Raw genomic sequence first — 19,509 nt, forward strand, 5'->3', positions numbered from 1 at the left:
GCAAGGATACCCCAACCTCTTCCATTTCTACTCTCATCAGTATTATAAATGGGATTAGGTCTCTAAGAAAGTCTGCAAAAATGCACCACAACCTGATTGTAGGAAAGGAGAACAGACCAAATGAACAGGGAGGTATTTCTTCCTCCTCCATAACCCTCACCACTGTGTGCAACTCCTGGGATTCCTGGGTGGTGATGCTGGGGAAAAGTGCTCAGTCTTGGTGAAGAATCCTGGGGAGAAGTAGGACTAAACAAAGGCTTTTCAGGTTTCTTCATTGTAGGAGAAGACATATCTGCAATAGAAAAACAATGGAACAGTGACATTAGCTTAGAAGCCTGTCTCAGGTCTCATCATTTTGTAGTCTGAAGATATTTATTTTACTGTTCATGCATAAATATCGTTTGGTGACCCAACTCCCCTATGACAAATAAACTAATTTTAAAGTATTGCTTTCAAACTTGCAAATGAATAATAATCCGCTAACTGGTCTTTGTCCTGCAAAACAGAAACTACATTCCTTTCATAGCAGACAAGCCAAACAGTAAAGTAATGCATGTCTTCAGAACCTCCCTAGACACTTCTCAGCTCCCCAGAACATCACCAAATCAGCTGCTCCTGCAACAGCCACATAATCTTTACTGCTTTTTTAATGGAACACCTACCCTCAGGTGTGTAGGGTAACTGCCATACACATGTCGGTTTATGGTATTTATTATTTTGTTATTTCAAAACCCATCCCTTATCATTCCCAAAACCATAGTGCAACAATGTAGCCTCCCTAAGAATAAAGGATACTTTCACTTCTCTATCTCATATTTTCCATGTCTCAAGTAGGGCCTTCCCACCTCTTCCTTCCAGTTTCCCTATCAACAAAAACATCTCTTTAGAGCTCACTGTGTGAAGATAACACACTAGTAGGGACAAATATATGATTTCTACCATGCAGGGTTACTGTTATTGCATAAAGCAAAAGCACTAAATTCATTCTGAAAGTTTAAATTAATTAAACAACATTTGTTGGACTTTGCATCAAATTATTTCAAAGTTAATTACAATATTGTTATAGGACACACATCAATATCATAAGTCAGTTCCATTTCAAATCAATGGGACTAACTCATGTTTAAAGCAAAGGTCATTTCTTAAGTACTTTACTGGACTGGGGCCACGTTGCAGCTGACTTTCCTACATGGACCATGTTAGCCCTTAAAGTGATTTCGGCACTTTTAATATTGGCACACTGTATTGTGCTATTCTGAGGGACATACAATCATCTTGGAAGTCAAAGACGGGCCTGCAAAGTGTGAGCACTTTACTGAGGCCAAACTGGACCTGTGCTTCCTGAACTGGCTGGAGTTTAAGCGTGGGTTTTCACCATGAAAGCTGTACTTAGAGCAGGACCCATCAAACTGAGAGACTGCTTCTCCGCTCTGCCCCATCCCGCTGTCAAGCCCTCCACAGGCACTGGCACCAGACCCAGAGCAGACTCTGCCAGTGCCCCTCCACCATCCCCCTGCAACTCCCCTGCTCCCCTTTGGTCCTGACTACTATGTCTGCTGATTTCCCAGATACCCTGCAAGGTTCACCTCTTCAAGAAGGCTGCTGAGAAAGGATTTTACTCAGCAAAACATTCAGCAAGAGCGAGGAATTGCTTTACAACAGAGCAATTCAGCACTCATTCAGTTGTAAGAGATATGACAAAGGTTACTGTATGCTTTTTATTGTACTGATCTGTTGCAATTTTATGTTGTTATCAAAAATACTGAGTGCTGACAAAGGCAACTCCAGCTGTCTTATAAAAATTTGGTAAATAAATTGCTGTTGAGGAAGAAAACAGAGGAATATTTTGTTTCTTTGAATCCATCAGCAGGTAGCAAAGACAAAGTTGCCAAATGTTTTGTTGAATACATTCTGCTAAGTGAAGAAATCATTTTCAAAATTGCAAGACAATTTTAGATTGAGTTTTGCATAGGCCAACCATGATAAGAAGGCACGTTAATTCTGGAATGATTTTCAAATTTCATCATATTTTATTTTCTGCTCAAATGACAGCCCTAGCTTCTTCATATAAGGCCCTAGTTCCATCAGAGCAAGAAAAGCCTCACACCTCCATAACAGATGTAGGGTTTTATAAAAGCCCAGGACAAAATTAACCGGCTATTGTCTTTGTACTGTGGTTCTGTGCCTGCACAACCTCTGTCTCTGCAGAAACGCTGCAATGTTACAGTCTGAGAAAAAAGGTAAGTGTGCCTAACAGCTTGTAGACACAGCCTCCCACTACAACACTCTGATCATCAGTAGCTGTCACAGAACTTATCAGTGACCAAATATCTTGTTGAATCTACCACATATAGGCTATCACAAAAGAGGGAATGTACAAACAGTTTGATTTTATTTCAAATTAAAAGTACTGCACTTAATTCTCCTTAAGGAAAAAACAAACCATGGGCTGGAAGTGGAAAATCTTTTCCTTATGTAAAGCTCATATTCAACAAAAGAACTCATGAAAGAAAGAACTGCCTAGCTCCTGAAGGTCTGCATGCATCAGCAGCTATGATTTCCGGAATGCAACAGGGATTTAATTTGGCTGGTGACTGTTACTTCATTAAATAAGCAAAAGTTGTTGTGTTTTTCAAAACCAAAATATTTTAGTTGCTCAAAAGAAGTATGCTCTATGAAGTGCAATGTAATCAGAGTATCCGTTAACCCCCCAGTGGCATCACTAATTTGGAAAGAATCTACTGAAAAGGAGATTGGTGGCTATGATAACCCTAGCATTTGCTTTAAAAACGTGTAATTTATTCCTGCTCCTACTTCACGGATGTAAGAATAGAAAACATAGAAAACAGACAGCATAAATTACAAAGCAAACACAATGAACTTCTCATACAGAAGACTGTTTCCTCATCAAGGTGAATGTGACTGGTAGTCAGGAATAGAAAATTCAGCACCGCTATAAAAATACTCGTTACCCACCAAAACAGCCACGTCAATCTACACTGCACAGCACACCACCATGAAGTACTTTCTGAAGTCTTGTTATATATAGCATAGGCAACTGCAAAGAATAACGGCTGAAGCAGAGGCAGCAGCTTCTTTGTTAAAACAACACACTTTGTAGTGGGAAGTAATTCAGATAGCCCCTTCCCCCCGCAGCCCCTGCAGCTCTCCCCATGCGTGCCTGGCCATCGTAAGGGAGCATTCATGCTCCTACCACTGCCACATAACAGATGCAGTGGACAGGGGAGACAGAACAATAACTGTTTGCATAGGTTGGGAAGAAAGGCTGCAGCCGTCTCCTCCTTGACCAAGATAGGAGGCTTAGAGCTTTAATAGGAAAACACACAAGTTACATTTCTTTGGAGAGTTACCAGTTACAAAAACAGAAAGTGGGGAAAAAAAATGAAAATGCAAAGCAGTTTTTCACTCTCTAGTTTTGCTCTTAAGAAACAGTGCCTTTAAATAAAGCAGAATGAGTTAAAGTAAAATCATATGATTTTACTAGTAGCTTCTACATAATAGAAAACACACATTTTTCTCATTTTGAAACACGTCCTATTTTTGCCACATCATGAGATATAGTCTAGTAGTTATGTAGAGCTTAGTTATATACTGATAATTATACAATGAATGGCAAACAGAGTTCACAAAGATAGGCTATTTGCTCTTACATCTGTGTCAAAGTTTCAGGAATGAGATTCCAACCCTTATTACTTTGAGAATGATAATAACAAAACAGTTTCAAGTGTGATTTATTTTTAGACCTTTAGAAAAAATGCTAAGTACAAATGAAAAGCAGAAAGATGTAAAGCACTTGGACAAAGTTATCAAAAGTCAACATTAATCAGACACTGTGTCCTGTCCTGCCAAGAAATTCCTTCAAATGTGAAAAACGGGCTTTTTTTTTCTAATTCTCAGTGCTGTTCCAAATCATTCATGCCTGTATTCTCATATTACTGTGAAGATACAGTGTGTATGCACCCAAACAGGTGGCACGTTACACGTCTTAAAGCATCACATCTAAGAAAAAAGGGTTTATGCAAATAAAAAGAGTTAGACGATCTCTGTGATCTCCAACAAGGTAAATCTGTCTACAGATAGGTAGAAGAGCTGCTGTGAAGCATAGCATATGCAGCCTGTTCAGCAGAAGCTTGCACAAATGGTGCTCCAGATGTATAGCTGTTCAAGACAGCCCAAGGCAACAATTTTGATCAATTCTAATGGATAAAATGCTGTGGGGAAAGTGTGCATAAATGTGTTTACGTCAGGCTTTAATTGAACTGTTGTTCACTTCCAAAGAACCTTAGGAAACACTAATGAGACTTGAGTTTTGGCAATTTCCTCATCAAAGCAAAGACCCTTTTCCTCAGTCTGAAGCAGCTTGTCATACAGGCAGTCCCTTGGACGAATGTCACCTTGGCACACCACTCGGCAAGCCACCTGTTAGGAGAACTCAGCTAGAATCGAGCAGTGATCCAGGGCAAGCTCAAACATCCACCTGCCTGCTTCTGGACACCTGATCTGCTTTCTTGCTTACCACCAAAACACGGCAGCCTCTCTTTCTTGCTCATGAGACATGCTCAGGAGCAGAGTAAGAAGAAATCATAAACAAATATTAAATCTCTTTTAATCCAGTTTATTCTTTAACTCTCCCTACTAGTATCTTTGTTACTGCTTAGTTTTACAAGTCTTTCTTTATAAGGTATACTCCTGCAGACAACAATCTGTAAAGATTCATTTACAACTCATTAGTGTAACATCATCTCCAGAAAAAGCAAGAAAAAACAACGTTCAAGCTACTGTATATGTAACCATAATGAAAGCAGGAAAGCTATGGAGTCCATAGCACCACTGGCAAGCTATAAGAGGCACCCTTTCATGCTAATGTTTTAAATGAACTGCTGTTTTCCCAGAGACAGTACCTGGGATAGTTTCTGGTGGCCTGATACACTACATACATCACATCCAGCTAGACCCCACTCTCCATTGCCTCTGCCACATCTGGTAGGTATGCTTGCGTGAAGCACATGTGAAAACTCAAGTAAAATTGTAAATTCGCATAGGATAGCTGTATAATGATGATGAATCATGACAAATCCCACTGTGCTCAGGAGAATCAGTTTTGTTTTACACCTGTGCATGTGAAGAAGGAGCAGAGCCACTCTGCACAGGCAGAGCCAGCATCACCAATTTTCAGATGTGCTCTGATTTCCTTTACCACTGTAAGCATTCTGTATTTCTCAACTGTAGGTCTTAACAAGGCACCTAAAACCGAATATTGACAGCTGAGTGACTCTAAAGCACAACCACCTCTCTTTTGTAAGAAAAAGGCTTTGTTACATCTGTCCTAAAGACTTGGCACTGGGGCTGGATGGAAACCAAGAATCCTGAAAATAAAAACATTTTAATTCATTTATCTTCTTCACAAAAAAAGGAACTGTGACATATTTTTGTGAATAAATAGGAGAGAAAGACAGATGTGCCTGAACAGCTTGGTGTCTGAGATACCTGATGCATAGAAGAGAGAAAGACTTGCTAGAATTCCTGTTCAGTATCAGGCAGAGATCGGGCTTTGCATCTAGCTCTCCCATTATCCAAACCTGTGCCCTAATCATTGGCTTGTTGGTGTCTCATTCCTCCTCACTCTAAGTTTTATCTTGGACCAGAGAGAAACCCTCCTAAAAATTTATTTCTTTCCATTAAAAATTCAGTTCTGATAATCAATGTTTTCCTGAGTGGAAAATCAACAAAACAAAATAAAACCAACCAACCAGATCATGACCAGTTCTGCTCCATGACTTTCTGAGACATATATAGTGATTCCCAGTATGAAGGCCTTTGTACTCGCTTTTGAGAGAAACAGTGAGGTGTTACATGAAGATACATAAGCATGTTGCTTAGCATCTGGGAGTGTTCCGAACTTGAGCAGCAGCCAGCGTTGAAGTTTGAAGAGAGCTGCTCTCTTCACATTTTTGCTTCTACATCAAGTGTAGAAAAGCGTTTTACATATGAAAATTTTATACTAGAGTAGAATATTTCAGTGTACAAAGATTTGATAACCTCCCATCTTCAAATCAGCCTACTTAGTGCCAAAGCTACTTTCACAGACACACCTCTGATGTTGCACAATCCAGTCTATCAGACTGTGACATTGGTTTTCCTATCAGGAACCATGCCCAAGGCTAATCAAACACTCTGTTGTGCTGTTTTGCCATTTGACAACAGAGAAACCATTTCAATGTATTATCTTTTGTGATTTGTCATTAAAAACCTAAGAAGAGGAACTAGACTAGAATTTCTTCCAATGCCATTTTCATTAATGCAAGCTGGCGAGCAAAACACTACGACAATATTGCAATTTAGAAAAGCTACAGCAAAACAAGAGTAAATTTCTTAAAATAGCAACTGAATTATTTCCTTGTTCATTCTCAATTCAACTTTTATAATAAATTACACTGTTTTATTTTGCATTGCTCCATAAGTATTAATATACATAAGAGAAGAAAGCGATGCAAGAACTTTCAGACAACTGAAACATGAGAGTGAGAAACCCTTTAGATGGAGTAAACATGTCATTCTTCTCATCTTACCCACATGCAAAATTGCAGAATACTGTACTCCATTGCTAACAGTTACATTCTATGAGCCTTGTTAACCTTGACGATTTTCTTTTCCTGAACAGAAAGGGGTTTGGACAAAAGATAGAAGGGTTGTACCTACCTGCCCTTATATCTCCCAGCATACTGGGGGTGGGGGAGGTGGGGGCAGAGGGTGGAAAACCCAGACGAGTTTCTATATAAACAAGTTGTAGGATGCTTTTTGTTGGTGTGTGTGACTAACTGTATAAAGTTGGACAACTGAATTTCTTCATTGCATTACTGATTATCCTACTTTTTATGGACAGAAAGCAAAACAACTCAGTGCAGTTCCTTTTTAAATTGTATACACTGGCCTTTGCAAAGTATAATTCTAGTGCATGGTTATTTAAGTTAGGGTAATTGGGAAAGCTGCATACACATTTCCTAAAATTCAGTTGGGTTTCTTTTTTATTTTTCAGTTTTAACAAAAGACAGTTTATAAAACAGGACAAGAGGAAAGATGCGATGCTCAGATTACAGCATCAATATTGAATATGTACACATCAAAAACATCCACATCCCAAGGTAATTTCAAAAAATATTTAACAGTAGGGCGGGACATACGGACTAACCCCATAACAGTTGTTTGACAGTGTCATATGACATGTAACTAATTAACTGCCATACTGAAGAGATTATTCCTATTTAAATTTACATCTATTCCCACTAAGATTAGGCTGAAACTATGTCATGCTATCCTGCAAGAACAGTGGGCAGCAATTCTTTATTCTCATCCTTTACACCCACCTTGCCAGTCCTCATCAGAAAGTAAACTTCCCAGGAAAGCTTTATAATCAGCATGACTATGTTATCATACCTGCACTGTTTCTTGTGAGGAGAAAATTACCTGTTTTGTCCATGCATTGATCTGCTGGCATAAAGCTGGCCAGCCTTCCTCACCCTACATGTCTCATAGCAGAGGCATTGTCCAGCTTTGAGACCCCCAAGACACAGGTGCCACCACGGAGACCATGGGGAGCTGGGGTGTTGCTGTTGGAAGGAGGCGAGAATGTCTCCACCAGCTCTGCAGTGACCCACAGGGGCTGGCAGCAGAGTGCCAGCCTTCACCTCTGCAGCCTCTCCTGCCTCACTTCTTCCCACAACTTCAGACTCAGTTTATCCAACCACCTCTGTACCAGCACAGCCCATCAGGTGTTATATGGGAAGTACTCAAGAGTAACTCAGAGCTCAGTGGGGTGGCTATCTGTTAAACATGGAGCAGGCACTGGAAGTAATAAGGCTGACTTTGGAAATAGAGATAAAAAGCATGAGACCAAAAATACAATGTTGCTGCCACAAAGAACGTACTATAACAAACATATATACTGTCATTAACAAACCCACATGAGGCTCCAGGTACTCTGCACTGCCATAAATAACCCTTAAGCAGTTACAGTGTATATTAGGTACTCAATTACTTTTTTATTTAACTTTACACTTCAGAAACAGACTGGACCATTTCATCATCTATGAATCATTGTTAAGAGATGTGATTCCAGTAGATAGTTATGACAGAAGAGCATTACGGGAGAACGTGAGAAAACGTAATTAAAAAGCCAAGCAAATCATAAAGACTTTAGAGTAGATTTTAGTCATTTATTAAATTACCCTACAGAAAGTCATCCAAAGGAAAAATGCACGGCTATAACATCTCAGTAATGCTGAGAATCCAAGGAACTTGGCTAGAAAATGAAATCAATATTGTAATCTTAACTGCAAAAGTCAGAAAAGTATTCCCAATTTCTAATGCAGTGAGATTAAAGAGGCATGTAAGATAAAACAATGTAAAGGAAGTTGTTGATTTAGAAGCATTTAGGTTATGGCATCTCCTTTTTATTACTATTATAGTCTATACTGGCAACAGTTTAGGATGGTTTAATAGGTGTCCTATATTAATTTAATTGTAGATCCATCTGGGGAATGGTTTTGAACTGAGATAAAATCATTAACTACACACTGAAATATACTACTTTGATCAAGTTTGATACAGTTTGTATGACAGCATTAAAAAAGAGAAATTAAGAACCTTTTCAAATGTATCTATGTATACAGCACAGAAACAAAGAATCTATCAATGAAGACAAAAAGGAGAGGTGCCTAAAAAAAGTTACAATTCGTGGGCTAAATTCATTTTTTCCTTCTCACGGATGTACCATAACTGGAAAAAAAAGTCACTACAGACACCTATGATTCATGAGATACTAAATATCTATTCTTTTGGTAACTGAAGATCCTCTGCACCACATAGGTTAGATCATACAGAATAATACTTAACTTACAATTTCTAATAGGAGCTGGTCAGTTTCAAAAATACTAAAGAAATCTCTTATTCAGCAACATTGGAATAGGACAATTGCACATAACGGCTCCTGGGCCAAATCTTGCATTAAGACATGCATTTCATCACTAATTTCAATCAAAGGATGTCTAGAGTCACCATCAAGGTAACAGGATGTTGCCATAGTATAAAGTTCATCACAGAGTAAGTGCTACACATACAAGAAAAAAAATAGCCTTTTGCATTTACATCTTTCACTGATGTATATGGGAGATGTATATGCTAGCCCTGAGTGTATTCAACTCAATAATCACATGTAGAAAACATGAAGTAATAGGCCTTGCCACAATATATTATTCAAAATAAAAGACAAAGAACCTATAATGAGATTTTTTTACAGTGACTTTATTGAGCAAATAACAGCCATTTCCAGGAACGCAAAAAAGCAAACCTTTTTGTATGCTTCCTACTGTATTTGTCTTCCTGTCTGTATTTCTAAACATTTTATTACTCTTCATTCATTCAGAAACTGAAGTGTACATGGGCTGAAGGAAAAGTCAGGTCCCTGCTCTGCCCAGAAAAGAAACTTCCTCATCTGCTACTCTGAATATTTGAAGATACTTACGAACAAGTTGTAAATTTGTCTAAAGCTATTCTAAACACAGAAAAACAGATATAATCTCTGTTGCTTTATTTTTGGAGAGAGTGTAAACTTAACATCATTCTCACCCGATAATGGAGGTTGTAAATTTTCTTGATGTACAAGCAAATTCACTCATGTTAAGATAACGTTTTGCTGTCCTGTTCATGGATTTTTTTCTCTTTCTCTGCCTTTTTAATTAAATAAGTATTTGAAAGCTCCTTCACCTATTTCTCTATAACTAGTGCCTTTCAAGCTCTAAGGATAAAAAAGCACTCTTCATCTTTATGAAAGTAATGTTTAACTTATTTTACGTACCAGCAGTTTTTCTTGTAAAATTGCCACTATGGAAACCAAAAGTATACCAAGTCCCTATTGATTTTAAATTTGTTTTAACTATCATGGCAGAACTACTGATTTTTAACAAGTAGACATAACGCCCATTCATTGAACACTACCAACATCTTGTTCTGCAACCAGGAAGAAAGAGGAGAACCCAACTTGGCGCTTCCCAGGTGAGTCTTCCTTGCTAATGTTATTGTTTATTACCATGATGCCACTTTCAGCATCGTAGCAGCCAGCAGGCTAAAAAAAGCCATGGCTAAGAATTTTCTCTGCAAACACACTCTGAAAAGTTACTCTTGGTGAAAAGTACCTCTCATTTTACAAACGTGCAGTTATAAAAACTTACCAAGTGGCAGCATTTGACTACTGTGCTCACATTATACTAGTTAAAAACACGTAAAATTCAGATAGCTCCATAACGTGTGCATGGGTATATATGTATATATATATGAAAGGTATGTGAATGTGCATGTATACATTGATTAAAGAGTATTTTGAAATATTAAAAAATACAAAGGCAGATGTAACAGAACTTACTAACAAGACATAAATTGCTTTAAAACATGCTTTGACATACAAGGATTTTGAGAACTCAGACTGAGTCAAAAACACAGAAATGCATTTAACAGATATTCATCAAGGTAAATCTTTGCAAGATGAATTCATCTGTTAGATGGGACTGAGTTTCTAAAGCATTAACCTTCAGAAGGGGCACCAGGAGCTGGAAAAAATCCTGAACTCTGTCCAATACAGGCCACCAAAAAGCCAAGGTGATCTGTTACCGTTCTCAACTCCTGGACCACATTAACTACTTCCTCTTTTAGTTCCCTCACTTCGGAAATGAGAATGTCCATCTTTGACGGTCCATGAGAAGAAGGCCCAAGAAGGAAAGAGCCATCGGGAAGGACCCCAATGGGGAAGGAGTGTCCGGTGGGTGGGGAGAAAGCAAAAGGGGACAAGTGTCCAGAAGAGGGATATCCAACAAAGGGGGTCGGGACCTGAGAAGTGGAGGGTCCAACAGCTGCTGGCCAATCAACGGGTGAAGGTGGTCCAGCTGTTTCAGTTTTAATGGTATGCTGGCATCTTGACTCTTGACTGTTGGTAGAGGTGGGTGAGGTGTAAGAGAGTGAACATGATGAAGAAACTGTAAAATTAAAATTCACTTCATTGTATGTTGACATTCAGTATTCCCAGACACCTGACTACTACAGAAATCCACATGAATCTTTCCACTTTTATCATGACCAGCGTGCCTTGGTGATAACCGCTGTTTTATTTATTTACTAGATACACAGTGTTGTAACACTATAACAGTAAAACAGATCTCAAGGACAAATACTGAAATTGTCTGCAATTATGTTAATGCACTTTGTCAAGCTAGCTTTTAGAAGGGAAGTCATAGGTGCACACATTTTGCTCTGTTCTTCTGATATTCCTGTTTCCTTATGAGTTAAGGAAAAAGTATTACTTAGCAGTTAATAAATCAAGATGTTCACCAACAGTTCATAGTCTATTCATTCCAAAGTATTTTTTATCCTGCACTGCACTATTCACGAGGTTTTTTACATTTTTAATAACTTCCTCTTCCAAATGGGGAGGGTGATATTTTATTTTTTTTTACTGTATAAAATTTTATCCTTCTCCAAATTTCTAAAACACTCAGCAAATTTACTCATGCAGCAACTTCCATTTATTTCTCAAAGTATTACTACACTACTGCAGGAACACAAAGTTTTGCTTAATATAGAAACATGTAAAGAATTCAGTAACAGCAACCTGGAAAAAGCAAGACTGTAAGAGATTTACAGCAAACTACTTTTTAGATCTGGATATATTTCCAATTGGTAGAAATGCAAGTAAGACATGATCCAGACATTATTGAAGTTAATAAGACATTCAATTGGAAAAACCAAGGTACAAGATAGAACAAATAACTTGCACAAGATCTGACAGCAGACACAGAAATTAAACTCCTAATTGTCATGTTAGGGCTCTATTTCTAAGTAATGCACCATTCTCAGAGATGACTTTTCACTTTCTTAGGCTCTGGGATTTTTGAAGAATGGTTAGTTACTTGGAAGGCTAATGGTAGAAAGAAGGTTTGGGATAAATCTTTGCAGTTATAAACCTGCCTATTTTCTCTGCAGGAAGACCTCACACCTGTTTTAAAAAATGATGCAAATAAATAGAGTCATATTTTAAGTATTTTAACATAGCAAAAATGATGGCACAAAGTACAGAATCTTCCCACAACGACTGAATGCATGTAAACTCAAAAACAACATTGTAAATCCACAGTAATATATTTTTTAATCTCTTTTTGAAACTGTGACACATACTCTTGTGGTTACATACATTTTTAAAACAGTCACAAACTTTTGCAAGCCAGGACAGTATCATGGCTTGACATGCTGTTCTTTTCTTCCATAAGGATTTATAATCTGATGTTAATAAATACAAACAAAAAACTATTTTTAATACTAATTTGTGTAATTAGAGTTTTTTATACTTTTATATCAGAACAATTAACATACATAACAATACTAGAGCATTGGATAATGAAGCCACTGCTCATAACCCTTCGTGGATTGGTTTTGACCAACGTTATGCCATCTAAAGTTCCCATTTTTCAGAAATGCTTACTTATTTCTGCCCAGAATTACATCTTCAAACACAACATCTGGAAATCTTATCAAAACATTTTTGGAAGTAGTACAACAGGAGTAAGACAGATAACAGCAAAAGGACAAAGTCTGGAGTTTTACAACTGAAAGAGTGTGGTATGAGGAAGATTTTACTGTAGCTGGACTACATTTCTTAGTTTCACAAATGCCACATCCTGGCTAAACCACAAGCACTCCTGCAGTCGTGTTCATATGCCTCATGATGCATGCTTACACACTACAGAAGCTGTAGAAACTATGAGGATTACAACAGCATCACTCATACAAAATCACTCCTCTCCTGATGTCTACTTACTTACTAAACTACATCATATTTGTTTTTCATAGCAATGAAAGTTTGATCTAACCTGTTCCAACTCACTGCAAATTTTTATGTCACGTTTTTAATCTCCGTATATTTCTGTGTTACCTATTAATCTTTGTCCCATTCTCTCTATCAAAATGGTTAGATACCACTTAGACACCTATGAAACTCCTAAGTACTTTATTCCAACCTGTTTCAGCTATCATTGTTTTATTGTGACTATCTTGAGCTCCAAACTACCACTGTCATCTCATTTCTGCTACTTTACAAATGCAGCTAAATAAAGATATGAAAAGCCCTTAAGATAAAAGAATCTTTCAAATCTATGTCATTTCTATTTCTATGAAATAGAATATTTCTATTACTCTTAGGTATGCAGATGAAGAAACTAGATCTATTTCAGGTCAGAAGTTAGAGACTTCACTCTATCAGGTTCAAAACAGAGAAAATGAAACTGAAATCAGTAATGCTATATCTTAATATCAACCCTATTTCTGATGTTGTTTCTCTCACAAAAGTTAAAATTGCATTAGAGTGAAAAAGCAGCTACTTACCCATAAACATGATACCTCTGCATATTCCCATTTGTGGGTACTGTGGAATGATTTACATTTCTGGCGCTGATGACCTTTGGAGACTGCCTGAAAAAGCAGTGCCTGTTGGGACTACATAAGCATCCCCTGGTGACACTGGATGAACACAAATGTGATCCCAAATGGCTTCTCCTTTTTTTTCATTTATGCCTAACCTCATATGACACACAGATCTCCATGGGAGAGAGAGAAGTAGTACCAGTGAGATCTCTGGCGTAGAAACCACCTCCAAACTTCTATTATCTTTGTGCTTGCAGGCATAAGGAAACAGAATACAGATTTTCACAAATATCATACCCTGTTAAAACCTGTGTGTCCAAACGGAGCTTTACACAGATGCATGCTAGTATGAAGACGATAGCAAGCATCTAACAAACGATAGCAAGCAGAACAAATATGCCAGGAGCTGCCACATACCCCTTCCCAGTGAGGCCAGATACCAAAGACAGGCATTGTGGTCACTACCTTACAGTGTTTCCACAGCAGCCAGAAAACCTCAGGAAGTGATTGTAGCCAAACATAAATGCTTAGGGGCAAAAGGCTTATGCTTCCCCCAGTATAATGGTTTTCAGACTGGACAGTGGTGTATCTGTCCCTCTGCAGGAATGGAAGAACATATTAAGAACAGGAAAAAAACGTTCCTCACAGCACCTCAAAGACAGCCTCTCTGCCAGGGATCTGGTAAAATTTCACTAAGCCAAGCAGTGCTGGAGAACAGAATATTCTGGGAGGAACGTAAACTCCAGGAAGCAAAAATAAAATACACTGATTCAAGTCTATCTCTTTTATTCTCTCCTTCTTATCTTTTGGAGTTCTCTGGTTTATGAAACATAGAGAGAGAGTTAAAGGCTATTTCAGTCCAGAAATCTAGCTACCCAATGGCACAGAAATTAAGTAAAGGTTCATTGTAAATCTACTCAAGCAATGTGAACAATAACATTGTTCACTACTGATAAATCTGACATGAAGAAGACTGGTAAAACTGAACAAATCCAGTGTTCACAGAGCAGAGTTCTTTGCAAGCAGAGCGATTCAAGAGCTAAAAAGCAATTGAGATAGCTGGGAACTATAGGTATCATCCGTGAAAGGCTCTGTCAGCAGGACTCGGGCTCAGATGTCCATGCGGCACTGCATTTCTCGGAAGCCACTACAGCTCACTCAGCAGCACAAAAGGAGTTCATTTCACAAGTGGGGATATGTGGACACCACTTCAGAGAGGAACGATGGGCTGTTTTCCCCACAACCGCAAAAATAACTTATTTTAAAAGCAGAAAAATTAGTTGAGGTACAATTCTGTCTTCCATGAAAAATTGTAATAAAGTGTCATGGCAAAGCAGGTAACACTCACAGAGGAAAATATTTTGCACCAGGGGGAAGATTCTGGCTGGCAGAACTCCTATTTGCTGTACTTAAGTTTGGTTATGCAAAGCCACAGGCAAGATTTTTTTTTAATTCAACAGCTGCAAACAGCTAGAAATAAGAAAATATCAAAGCCTCCATGAGAAACAAAAAGTACAAAAGAAACGACGAAGAAAAAGACTAATAAACGTTATGTGAGAGGAACAGCCTAATGATGAGAACACAGATGAGAGGGTAGGCAGAAGCAGATTAAAAGGAGACCAACTAAAAGGCAAATGTGAAAATAAAAGGCAGCTAAATTAAATACCAATCACATGCTACCTTGCATATGGAGATGAAAGAGAAAACTTAGCAGGCAAAAAAAAAGAAGAAGCCTAAAACAGTATAAAAATTAGGTAAGACCAAAGGGTTAGATGGTTACTGAAGAACTGAGAGCAACGATGAGCAGCGGACAGGGAAAAGGATAGAAAATGCTGGAAGATCAGTAAAGGAAGCAACAGCATGTCTTTTTGTCTATTTCACTTTTACATACTGTGCTGCACATTTCACAGACTCTCCAAATATCTGCAGCACCTCAGCCACAGGATCCATTAACCAACACTATTCAAATATATGTGAGTTTAAACACATTTTCACATCACAAAGGTGAGGGAAAAGACTACACTGGCATCTAGGTTTATAAAGCATCAAGATAACATGAAGGAAAGTTATGACAACTAGTTTTACTGTTTTCACAGCCATAACTTTCTTTTCCATACAAACATGTTCCTTGCTTTTGATAACCCAAAACACAACACTACTTACCAACACCCTTTAGCATATGGATACAGTCCCACAGAGCTATGTGTGGGCTCTTCAGAGAAGTGCCTATTGGACCTATTCTGAGTCACATAGTATGGACTAAACGCACATACAGGAGGAGTCTGTCATCGTAAAACAAAAACTGAGTAAACTAGTGTTGACTCAACCATAGTATGGAGATGTTTTGTTTTTTACTTGAAACCGTCATACTCAAAATCCTGCTGAGATGATCACAGCATACACAATATCAAGTACCTCACTTGCCACACATCTTTTCAAACAATAGATAAGGCAGTAACCAGATGGAAAAATCATTATGTCTTTGTTTATACCATATCGTGTTGACTGTTGGTTTTAACAGTCATTTACAAAACCAGTAAATACACATACCAGACAGAAAAACAATTATTCTTCTAAAAAGTCATCATTTTATTGCAATAATGGAAAGGCAGATGCAGAGATTTATTGTATATTTGCATATACTTCAAGGTAAAATGGTCCCGTGTTACTCACCTTGATCTCGTTCATGCCATGTCCGACTCCCCGCAGCTGGTGAATTTGGAGAAGGATAAAAGTCTCCTGTCGGGCTTGGCTCCATATTTTCATCTATGGAGATAGTTTTGGGTCTTTTGCTGTTGAAGTAATATGAGATTTGGCAGTGAATATGATATGCAACTCATAGTGGTATATAAACTGTTTGGATTTCAACAAATATTTCAATAGAAAGTAAGTCAGGCATACAAAGCACAAAGAAGTGGATAGTAGAGCTTACATTAATTTATATAGACAATATTATTTAATAATATGTAATGCAGGTATGTGCTTGCATTTTTCACATGGTTTAATATTTCAGAGATGGCATGAATGGGGAACATATAAAAGTCTACCAGCATTTGGCTGAGCAACCAAGAAACCAGTTCCTGTAACCTACCAAAGAAAGGTTGTGTCATGAGAGTGTTAAACACTACGCAGAAACCACAAAAGCAAAACAAGGCACTGGAAAAGTATTACTAATAAAGTCAAGGTAAAACAGGAACTTTTCTGAATGTGTTAATAAGGAAAAAATTTAGTTTACTGTATTTCACCAGGTCAAAATCCTAAGCTTTTCAAAGAGGTCTAAACTGAAACAAAGGCTTTTCATTTTAGACTAGTTTAATTAAAAACAACAAAAGGCCCATATTTCAAGTCACACTACATAAAATGAGGTAGCACTTCAATACAGCGAAGGGAAGTCGAGTTTCTTCATAACAATATATACTGAAACTGTTACGCTGCCTGCCAAAGAAAAGCAGGATGAAGGTTTTAATGGTGGTGGTATTATTATTATTGTTGTTGTTGTTGTTGTTGTTGTTGCTGCTATTTAGACAACAATCTGAGAATTAATCTATCCATTTCTAAAATGTACTAGGTGAACTACCAAGCTGAAAATACAATGGAATGAAATTGGGGAATATGAGCAAAATAACTCAGAAGCACTAGGTGCTGGTGGATGAGCACCCCAACCCCCGACAGTCCCATTGTGCAGACATGTCCTGACTCACTGGGGTGCAGAAACATGGGGCAATGAGAGGTCCTGTAGTGCTTATGATTTTGTGGGACCCCAGGGGTGTGACAGACAGTAAGGAGTCAGAAGGAGGGCACAGAAGGTTCTCCACCCCTGTGGGCCCGCCAGCTGCTCCTGAGGGAGGGAACGGGGTCTTTCTCAGGGTTGAAGAAGGGAGCATGTTGAAGGAAGGAGGAAGTGGGTCTCTCAGATCAAAGTGCCTGTAGCAGGCACATGGAGACCCTTGAGAAAAAATAAAGAGCCTGTGTCTACACCTCACATGCTCCTCCTTGTTCCCACTCTGCTGGGAAATGCCCCTTGTAAGGGTGAGGTAGGAAACCCACTTTCATGAGCTGGGGTGATGCTACGGATAAAGACACCTTCTCTTTATATACCTGTCCTAATGCCTTTTCCACAGGGAACAGTATCTGTCCCAACATATCTTTCAAGACGGAGATCCAAGAGGGAGCCCTCAAAGACAGCCTTTGTGCCTGCAACCACCCTGTGGCATCAAGCCCTGCCAGCAGGTTCCCGGCTGCCAAACCTTCCTGCAACTCAGCAGCAGTTTCAGGATGCATAGCTGTTCTCTCGGCAGATCATTCAGTAAGCACTTCAAACCCTGACAGAAGTTATTATAGTCTTCGATATCAAAACCAATGACAGGCAATGACACCCCTTTAGATTATAAGATTTGTAACATATATATGTGTACATAGATTATGGTAATGTATGTAAGTAGCCTGCCTCATAAAATCAGAGGAAATACATAAAATAGTTGGCTGTTGACAGTATTTGTGAATTGCTTGCCCTACACTATTAAACCTGGTTTCACATTGGCACTTTTTTCAAGTTTTTACCTGCTTGGTGGAGAGGACAAGGACCTCTGTAGATTTACACCCGAATTCATATCATGGTAATATGGCTGGCTCGGAAGCTCTCCAATTGGGAAGTTCACTCCAGTTCCCTGGGTTATGGGTGCTGAAAAACACATCATCATAACGAGTCAAAGGTAATCTCCTATCTTTTTAGCCATCTTTTAATTTTTAACACTGGGAAAACAGCGAGATGTTACTACAGGTATCTAATTTTCTGCCTCTTGCAGAAACCAAGTACAGACAAGTTCTGTCGATGTTTATCTATCTAAAAAAGTGAATTATCTTCCCCAGTGCCTAGACATCCCTTAGCAGTTATGCAGACATAATATATTTGTGGTATAACAGATAACCTGGAATCATCAATATGAAAAAGGTAACACAAACCTCAGCACAAAGTCAAGCCTTCTTTTGGACTTTGATAAGGAATGAGGCAGGGTTTATAAGGACAGCTAATATTATTTATTAAAGAACTGAAATAACTGGAAAGAACAAACTTGGGGACACACAAACTCTTTTTCCCTTAATGTTAACACTTTTGTATTAATAATAGCCTTCTGGACTGCCAGCATGTTTTGCTGCCTCCTTTTTATTTCACCCAGTGCCACAGGTACTGCTTTGCATACCTACACCTACACACAAACAAATTCAGCGTGATCTTCACCTCCTTACAGAGTCTGTGTACCGTACGTCTTGGCATTTCAAAAATAAATTATACGTTACATATTGTGGTGTATTTACCCTTGTTCACTGCCTGTGCATTGTGCATTTTAACTACCTTTGGCACTTAAAAGAGTAATTGCATGTTGTGTAATGTATCTGAAGGTTTGTATTTTCCCTGACAGTTAAAGTACAACTCTGTTGCGGCTTGAGGTTAAACAAATGCATGGTAAGAAATCCCACAGAAACCACATGCATTAAAGCTCATTATTAAAAGTATATCATGTATAACAGCTGCAGAAGGTACAATTTCATAACATAACTACAATATTGATTCTTTTTTTAATGTGAATGGCCTGATACTTTAAAATTTATTTAACCACCTGACAACTAAAAGGAAGCTGTATTTAGCACATCCTCAGTCTGCTAAAACAGCAAAACCATATATTCAGCAACCACAAAAAAGAGTATGTCTTAACACTGCAGCATGGCAATTCTCAGTATTTTACTGAAGGATTTAACATAATTTTAATTGTTGAATATTAATTTCTGACCACAGCAGATGAAATGACACATGCACCCTAATTTAATTAAATTCCTCAAGCACCCCGACCTGGCATGAATTAACTCCTGTGCTAAATTTGGACAGAGAGTTTTGGAAACTTGTGCCTCATTGGTTTTCTCTTCACCTTATCAGAAAAGAGATTTTCCTGGACCATTCAGTTGTTATAATGTTGGTGTCATTACTGCAGACACTTCTAAATATAACTTTCAAGTATTTTTGTTCACTTC

At 38.3% G+C, this 19,509-nt stretch overlaps 1 protein-coding gene across 8 annotated transcripts in view; it reads right to left on the reverse strand.

Annotated features, from left to right (window-relative positions):
* Positions 1-19,509, reverse strand: part of NFIB (nuclear factor I B) — a 284,093-nt gene that overhangs the window by 45,827 nt on the left and 218,757 nt on the right. For 7 of the 8 annotated variants that reach the window (XM_059833888.1, XM_059833885.1, XM_059833884.1 and 4 more), the window contains exons 5-7: positions 18,043-18,163; positions 16,156-16,274; positions 161-292 (exon numbers count right to left, since the gene is read on the reverse strand). In XM_059833888.1, coding sequence (XP_059689871.1) covers positions 161-292; positions 16,156-16,274; positions 18,043-18,163 — 372 coding nt within the window. The remainder of the gene's footprint in view (positions 1-160; positions 293-16,155; positions 16,275-18,042; positions 18,164-19,509) is intronic. The other variant, XM_059833890.1, reaches the window with a different exon arrangement.

Source organism: Gavia stellata, chromosome Z (assembly GCF_030936135.1).
Source record: "Gavia stellata isolate bGavSte3 chromosome Z, bGavSte3.hap2, whole genome shotgun sequence".
NCBI classification, from domain to species: domain Eukaryota; kingdom Metazoa; phylum Chordata; class Aves; order Gaviiformes; family Gaviidae; genus Gavia; species Gavia stellata.